Source organism: Orycteropus afer, unplaced genomic scaffold (assembly GCF_000298275.1).
Source record: "Orycteropus afer afer isolate SDZICR_OR568_19922 unplaced genomic scaffold, OryAfe1.0 scaffold00135, whole genome shotgun sequence".
In the NCBI taxonomy this organism is placed as follows: domain Eukaryota; kingdom Metazoa; phylum Chordata; class Mammalia; order Tubulidentata; family Orycteropodidae; genus Orycteropus; species Orycteropus afer.
Genome location: NW_006921722.1, coordinates 4,847,930 through 4,856,140, shown reverse-complemented (window position 1 = coordinate 4,856,140; position 8,211 = coordinate 4,847,930). Strand labels below are relative to the sequence as shown.

At 49.3% G+C, this 8,211-nt stretch overlaps 1 protein-coding gene across 1 annotated transcript in view; it reads left to right on the top strand.

The window, feature by feature from the left end:
* MAP3K4 (mitogen-activated protein kinase kinase kinase 4) overlaps positions 1-8,211 on the top strand; it is a 109,339-nt gene that overhangs the window by 95,155 nt on the left and 5,973 nt on the right. Inside the window, exons 19-24 of the mRNA XM_042781574.1 lie at positions 1,589-1,780; positions 2,824-2,894; positions 4,046-4,162; positions 5,005-5,164; positions 7,024-7,146; positions 7,749-7,855. Of these exons, the coding sequence (XP_042637508.1) occupies positions 1,589-1,780; positions 2,824-2,894; positions 4,046-4,162; positions 5,005-5,164; positions 7,024-7,146; positions 7,749-7,855 (770 nt within the window). The remainder of the gene's footprint in view (positions 1-1,588; positions 1,781-2,823; positions 2,895-4,045; positions 4,163-5,004; positions 5,165-7,023; positions 7,147-7,748; positions 7,856-8,211) is intronic.

Below are 8,211 nucleotides of genomic sequence, written 5' to 3'. Positions count from 1 at the left end.
TGTGGTTCTGTAAATATGGGAACCACTTGGGACAGCACTCATGTTGGGATAGCTGTTGTTTGCTCTGATGTATTGAAGATCAAGCAATCTTGCGTGATTCCTACCATCAAATACAGCTCTGCCTTTCCCAGACTGACTTGACAGGGGAATCCTTGGTCTGACAGCAGTTTCACTCTGTGCATTGCTAAGTAGGGTTGATGTCATACTGAGATTCAGGGAACAAATGTGTCTGTTTGTAGGAAATAATTGTAGGAGGAAACTGAAATGCGAACATTGTAAATTTGGGGATTTCTTTTCAGTTAGCCTTGTATCATCCCAGTGCTCGGGGATCTCTCTGTCCTCCAGAAATTCAGACTCTGAGGTAGCTAATTAGGACCCAGTCTGATGGTGCTATAATAGGCGTGTGTGAAGCCTCCCAGCTATTGTCGGCTGTCAAGTCAACTTCATGACACAGTGTGGAAGTAGAATCAGGTAGTTAGAATCATATTGTCTCATGAAATAATACTGTCCCATGAAATAATACCATCCCATGAAATCATATTGTCCCGTGAAATCATATTGTCCCGTGACATCGTATTGTTCCGTGAAATCATACTGTCTCATGAAACGTCTGCTTTAAAGAGATATATGTAAAAGTATTTCTTACTGTAGATCATGATTAAAAAAAAGTAAGGTGGGAATGGAGATACTAGGTCTGATGGGAAAATAGGGAATAATGATAATAACAACTCAACGTTACTGCATGCTCCTGGGTGCCAGGCACCAGGCTGGGTGCCTTGCATGCGTGAGCTCACACTTCCTTCCTTCAAGGCACGCGTGAGGAACTTGTAGAGGCGTGCACGCACGTGTCTAGTGAGTGCGCCGGGTCGTGGTGAGGCTTGATCCCGGCCTTGTCACTGCAGAGCCTCGCTCTCTGCCCTTCCCAGGGAGGGAGAAGTTAATTCCTTCCTCATCTTGGAGGTGGGGGGGTGCAGATGGGGATATTTAAGTCACGCCATGAACAGTGAGATGGATTCACCATGCAGTGCGGTCTGGCCCCGACAGATGAGTGTGGACCGAGGCCTGGATGCAGGGAGGTGGGCTGGTCCCCCAAGTCTTGGTGTGGTGAGCACAGAGTGTATATCGGGAGCAAAAAAGGCACCAGGGAAGACAGACCATGTCCAGCTTGCAGGGCCTGGGATCCCTCATGAAGGGGCTTGCAGGGTGGGCTCTTAGTCTGTGGGGGACCCAGAAGTATGTTTATGAAGGAAAGTAGCATGATAAGAGCATCTGTTGTAATCAGACAACTCTGGCAGATGACAGTGGAGTGGAGAGAGGAGAAAGCGGAGCTGGCAGGAGTCCCCTACAGTCGTCTTAAGCAGTTTTAGGAGAGGAAACTTGTTTCTGCCCGAGAAACCCGAATTTGCCTGTGGGTGGTATGGTCTGCAGGTGGGTGTGTTTGATGACGTCAGAGTCCATCTGAAGCTGATGACAAGCCTGAATGTCATGGAGTGCGAATGTATGCTGCGCCGTTTGCGTTGGTATTTGCTGGAAGCGGCCTTATTAGTGGTAATTGAGACTAATGAGTAGTTTGCGGTTCTCCCAGCAGATACCACTTCTAAGCAAGGACCCATTGAAGCTATTCAGAAGTCAGTTCGGTTGTTTGAAGAAAAGAGGTATCGAGAAATGAGGAGAAAGAATATCATTGGTCAAGTTTGTGATACCCCTAAGTCCTATGATAATGTTATGCATGTGGGCTTGAGGAAGGTGACCTTCAAGTGGCAAAGAGGAAACAAAATTGGTAAGGAAATGAAGAAACATGACGCAGAGATGGTCTCTGTTAGCAGTGACTCGTTTCACGCCTTTTGGTTAAATCCTATGGGTTGGGTTATTTTCCCTTATAGACATGGCCCGTGTACATATATCTTTTTCAGAGGGCTCTGTTTTTTGATTAGTCTGTAAAATGTCTTCTGAGAGCAATAACGGGAGATTTTTTAATAGTTTACTGCACTGGATAGTTGAGATTGAGAACTCTCACCAGTGGAGAACTGCAAAAATGTCTCACATTCGGTCTCCTCTGTATCCTTTGTATCCTCTCCCCACAGGAAGGTTATTTAAAGAGAGACTGGATACAGATAGAGACAACACAACCTTTTCTGAAATATTGCCTAATTAATCACTTTCCAGCTGAAACTGCTTTTAGTGAAATAACTGGTTGTAGATTGTGTGAAGGGACGCCTGAACCTTCAGACGCTCCTGTCTAAACACACTCACCTGTTGGCACTGAGGTCCGGACAGGCGGACACAGCCTCAGGAGATGCAGGCCAGTCCCAGTTGTGAGTGGAGAGGAAAATGGAGGCAGTTGATGACCTTGTAAATTACATTCATTATTGTTGTCCATCTTGCTCAGCCATACATGCCATTGGTTTAATGTCCCAAGGAGTTAGTGAATCTCTACTCCACACACTCCTGGACACACAGTCATGAGGCCTGGGCTCACCCTGAGCACTCCCTACCCCCTACCCCTGCCCCTCACTTGCATGGAGCCCAGTGGCTCAGGGGTACACTGCCCACTGCTCCCTGCCTGCCTCTCTGGGCTGTGCCCACCCCAGCTGTAGCCCAGCTGGAGTCATTTACAGAGAACTCACGTTGGAGAGGTTTACAACTTCACTTATTTTAGGTAGTGTTGAGAAATAGTTGGGTCTGGTGATAGCAGCCGATAGTAGGCATGATTATAGGTACACGGATGCGTATCCAGAGTTAGGATAATATTACTGTGTGTTAATAACTTGGAACAGCCTCCATCAGGCAGTGCTAAGAACACCTGTTCTCTCATGTGTGCAGGGGAGGGACAGTACGGGAAGGTCTACACTTGCATCAGCGTGGACACCGGTGAACTCATGGCCATGAAGGAGGTAAGCAGTCTGCTTGCCTGTCCAGGGGCCAGGTGGGATTTAAGCCCCTGTGTAATAGAGATATGGTAAAGAACTTGAATCTCTTGCATTCCTCTTGGAGCTCTGAGCTGGTTTGTTGTTGTTGTTGTTGTTATTTGCCGTCGAGTCGGCCCCGACTCATAGCGACCCCTCCTTGGGTTTCCGAGGCAGTATCACTACGGAAGTAGGATTGCCCAACCTTCCTTCCGAGGATTTAGCGCTGTCCATAGCGAGGAGTCCAAACTGCATCCCGCTTTTCAGCATTCGGGCCGAGGGAGCACTTAAGCAGACGCCGTGTAGGAAGTAAAGGTGTCTGCTACCCTGTGAGGGTGGTGAGACCAGGAGCACAAGTAGCCCCACAGCACGGGTGTGACGTGTGCCTCAGAGGGAGGAGGTGAAGTGACGCTGGCCTGGGCAGGCACCCCCAGGGGAGGGGAAGATCCCGGATGAGTGCAGAAAGGGAGTCAGCGGGCATCGCATGTTGAGGCTGGAGGTGTGCGTGAGGAACAGCAGGCGGAAAAGGCCAAGGCAGGGAGACAGGCTGTGTGGCCCCTGAGGAGACAGCTGAGAGGCTGGGAGGGCAGCTGAAGAGGGAACATGAGCTTGGAAGTGTTCACACACGCTGGCATCGGGACATCGTGAGAGGCTTTGCAGGAAAGTACGGTGTGCCGGCACTTCCTGTCACGCTCCACGTCCTGTTTGTGCCGTGGGTTCTTCCGCCCTGGACCCCAGCAGCGTTGGCTGGTCCTGCCTGTGTGGCACTCACCCATACTCCTTTGTCCTCTCTGCAATTGGACTGTAAGCTTGTTAAGGGTAGAATCATGTCTTTATCTTGCCCAGAACTTAAACGTCAACAGTTGCTGACTGTTTCATGTTCTTGATAGTTTCATTTTCGGTTCTGTAAATGACTGCAGTAGCAGTGGTTTTACCACATATGCAAGAGCAGGCATGTTTACTTCACCCGAAACAACAATCCAGTAGAAAATCTAGAAGTCAGGTCATAAAGCCAGTGGCCTTCGTTGTGTGGCCCTGTTGCGATAGTGATGTCAGGAGAGCCTTCAGCCCTCGCAGTGAGCCGCTGTGCTTCAAGTCTGTCCCAGTGCCAGCAGTAATCACCTGTTCTCCCCTCACAGATTCGATTTCAGCCCAATGACCACAAAACCATCAAGGAAACGGCAGATGAACTAAAAATCTTTGAAGGCATCAAGCACCCCAATCTGGTTCGGTATTTTGGTGTGGAGCTGCATCGAGTAAGCCCACTTTGATTCCACTGCTCTCTCGAGGGATTAGTGAGGCACATAGCAGAGTCCTGGTCTACATCACAGGTCTTCTCATTTCAGAGCACTGTAACTTTGCCCAATTATCAGGAACCCTCCATGGTTACACCATTTCTGCCTTCCTCTGAACTGGAGGCGTTCTTCCCGAAATGTAAGTTGTAGACTGTGGTCACGAACCAACATCACGAGCACAGAAGCCCAGCCTGCCACCCAGCAGGTCTTCTCCAGAGGCCCTCATGCAGCCTCTTCTGCCCCCTTCCCCCATTCACACTGTCACATACACTGTCTTGGAACATTGACTTTCCTTTCACATGCATTTCAGGAACTATTGTGAAATGAGACAAAATGAGGACTTCACATCAGTTCCCCCTTATGTTTAGAAATAAACGCTTTGAGGGAGAGTAACTCAGAGCATCCCGTGGAGTACATGAGCTTCAGGGGAAGTGGTATATGGATTTTTTTCAATGTTTTTCTAGATAAACTCACATCCGGGAAGGATGTGTTTCAGTACTTACTCATACACACACTTCCCTGTTGGTCCGTGTCTGTGGTTACACAGCAGGCACAGTAACAGAGACAGTTACAGGACTCGGAGGAGATTTGGCTCTGTAGTTGACAGTGGGGGCAGGCAGACACCGTGTAGGAGAGCTGGAGAGGTTGTGATAAAAAAAATTCCATGTTCAGGATGACCAGTACAGCAAACCATTAGAGGATTCCTCGAGAGCAGGGCATGGCCTCACTTCTTTCAGATTCTCCACTGCACACCCAAGTAAGGAAAGCGGTAAGCACAGGGCTGTGTTCTCTTGCTGCCGCAGGAGGAGATGTACATCTTCATGGAGTACTGTGACGAGGGCACACTGGAAGAGGTGTCACGGCTGGGACTTCAGGAGCATGTCATCAGGCTGTACTCCAAGCAGATCACCATCGCAATCAACGTTCTCCACGAGCATGGCATAGTTCATCGTGACATCAAAGGTAGTGTCCAGGCTCGCCCAGAGAGGGTCTGCCCCGTGGCCAGCACTCAGCTGCTGCAGAGATGTGGGGCCCACTCCCATGTCACAGCTCCAGGACCCTGGAGAGACCTTTACTTGACACGTCCTTGTATAAAGAACCCCACATAAGAAGCTGTGTGGGACCTGGGTTTTCCTCCCTGAGCAGACACATCTGCCGTAGCTGCCCACTGCTGCCCTTAGAGGTGTCCGTTTCCCCAGACAAATTCAGCTCTTTCTCTAGGCTGAGCCAGCACACCCTGTGTGCCTACTACATGCTCCTGAGCAAAGCGGCTTTCCTTTTCCCCTCGGCAAGATCCTGGTGTTCTGTATCTAAACCTTGTGAATATGTGAAGGTCAGTCTGTCAGAAATGCTGGTGGAAGTCATCATGTGCCGCTCGTGATTTTGGAGAGAGAACCAAACCACACTCAATGCTGTCAGGTCAATTCCAACTCACAGCTTCCCTATAGGATGCAGAACTGCCCCAGAGAGTATCCAAGGCTGTCATCTTTACAGAAGCAAAGCCCAAACCAAACCCACTGCCATGGAGTCTGTTCCGACTCACAGTGCCCCTAGAGGACAGAGTAGAGTTGCCCCACAGGGTTTCGAAGGCTGTCCTCTTTACAGAAGCAGACTGCCTCATCTTTCTCCTGCAGAGCTGCTGGTGGATTTGAACCACTGACCTTTTGGTTAGCAGCCGAATGCTTCAACCTCTGTACCACCTTGCTTGGAGACAAGGCTAAGCTGTGTTTACACCAGCCTCCTGCGATGAGCATTCTGTCAGTACTGTTCTGACCGTGTTGGTTGGTTGAGTACCTTTCCCTTCTGGCGTGAGATTCATTGCGCTTTTGTCTTACAACTGCGCCTGTGGCTTTAACTGAAGAGGGACTATATTCTTGTCTCTCATTGGCCGTGGGCTGAGGAGTTTCATTCTGTCATGTCGTCTGAGCCCAGCTATACACATGTACTCTAGAATGAGCCTGACTTTCTCTGGGTCTCAGGCTGGGGACTGGGCCCCATCGGGGGCTGTTCTGGGTCATGCCTGGCTCTGCTTGTCAGGGTGTGAGAATCGTCCCGGAGGTACCCAGCACGTATCAGTCTCTAGGTGCCTGCCTGTCCACCACACTGTTTTGCTGGCAGGCACGCCTAAGAACACGCAGATGTGGACTCGTTTCAGAGTGTTGAAGTCCCTGCTGTGCAGTCATGGCAGGAACCCAGCAGCGTGGGAGCATTCGAGCTGTGAGGATCACCATAGCCTTCAACTCCTCATAGGTTGATTGTTGCCCTCGAGTGGCTCTGCATTGCTCTCTAAGGAGGCACAGGCAAGAGATGGGCTCAGGTGGGGTGATGACCTCATAGTCTGTGGACAGATGGGCAAGGCCCCGAGCCTCCCCCAGGGTACCAGCTAGGCATGCGTATAGCTTGTGATGGAACACTCTTCTCTGAAGTGCCTTTGCTTTGTATTGTTGGTTTGTGAGGCCCGCTCATGAGTCTTTCTGTTGCCACACCTCGTCAGTGAAGCTTCATAAGCCTGTCACTGTGGTTAGTGCGTGCAGTGTCTGGGTCTTAGATCACCACAAAATCTCTCAGATGCCCAGCTTGTTGCTTAGCCTGTTACCGAGTACTCCTTTCTTGCTGAACCGAAAACCACACCAAATTCACTGCTGTCGAGTCATTTCGACTCCTAGCAGCCCCTCCTTGGGTTTCCAAGGTAGTGTCTCTGTGGAAGTAGATTGCCCAACCTTGCTTCTGAGGAGTGGCTGGTGGGTTTGAACTGCCAGCCTGCTGGTTAGCAGTCAGATGCCATATGCACTGCACCACCAGAGCTCCCCCTTTCTTCCTAGGTGCCAATATCTTCCTTACCTCATCTGGACTCATCAAACTGGGAGACTTTGGGTGCTCGGTGAGGCTCAAGAACAGTGCCCAGACCATGCCTGGTGAAGTGAACAGCACCCTGGGAACAGCAGGTAGGGGGCCGCTTGGCCTGTCTCTGCTCAGTCCCTGGACACAGCGGGCCACGTGAGGGGGCTCCCTTCAGCTTCCTCTGTCCACAGAGACTCAGACAGCAGATGAGGGCTCCCGTCCAGAACGCCTCCCCTCCTCAGACACTGGGCTTCTCTGAAACCAGCCATAACTGGCACACTGAATCACTCCTGTACAGGAGGCAGGCTCAGCCTTTTTCATTCCAGGAAAACAGTTTCTGTTGTTCACACTGAGTGAACTGCTCTGGTCAAAACAAAACTATGCTAAGTGGTAATTACTTGTTTTAATCATCTAGTGTCGTAATTTTACACCCACCTTTACAGGTTAAATTTCATATTTTTGTTGAGTACAGTTTATCTGAATATTTGCCCGTTCAAAAAGATTCTACCCTAAACCATCCCTTTAACAAATTGATTTGAAATCCGTATTTTCCGTATCTCATGCCACATAACTTAGGGAAGTTTTTCTGGTTTCACAAATTGTTTCTTCTGTGTAGACTAGTAGCCAGTAGCTGTTTTGTCACTGCCATTGTTCATATGAGATGCAGTGTTTGTAACACCGATTCCCATGTTTGTGTCCATTACAGCTTACATGGCTCCTGAAGTCATCACCCGAGCTAAAGGGGAAGGCCATGGACGTGCTGCCGACATCTGGAGTCTCGGCTGTGTCGTGATCGAGATGGTCACTGGGAAGGTAAGTGGGACCATGCACTTAGAGCAGAGCAGCAGCTGTGCTGTTCACGTATGTTCAGTACTGTGGACACGTGTTTGCTAAATGTAGAACAGGGCTAAAGGTCAAAGCGACTTGTCAGGAGGTGCAGTAAAGTTAAGATAAGTGACAAACTGAGAAACATATTCAAACAGAGATTGTCAGAGAACTCTTACAAGTGAGTAAAAAAGGCACAGAGCTTGAATTACATGGAGAAGCAGAAAATTACTGAAAAGAGGGTCAATCTAATAATTAAAACCGTGCATTTAAAAATGGAATTTTATTTTTGATTTAGTGTATGAGTGACGTTTTAAAATGTAGATAATAGTGTTCAAGAGGTC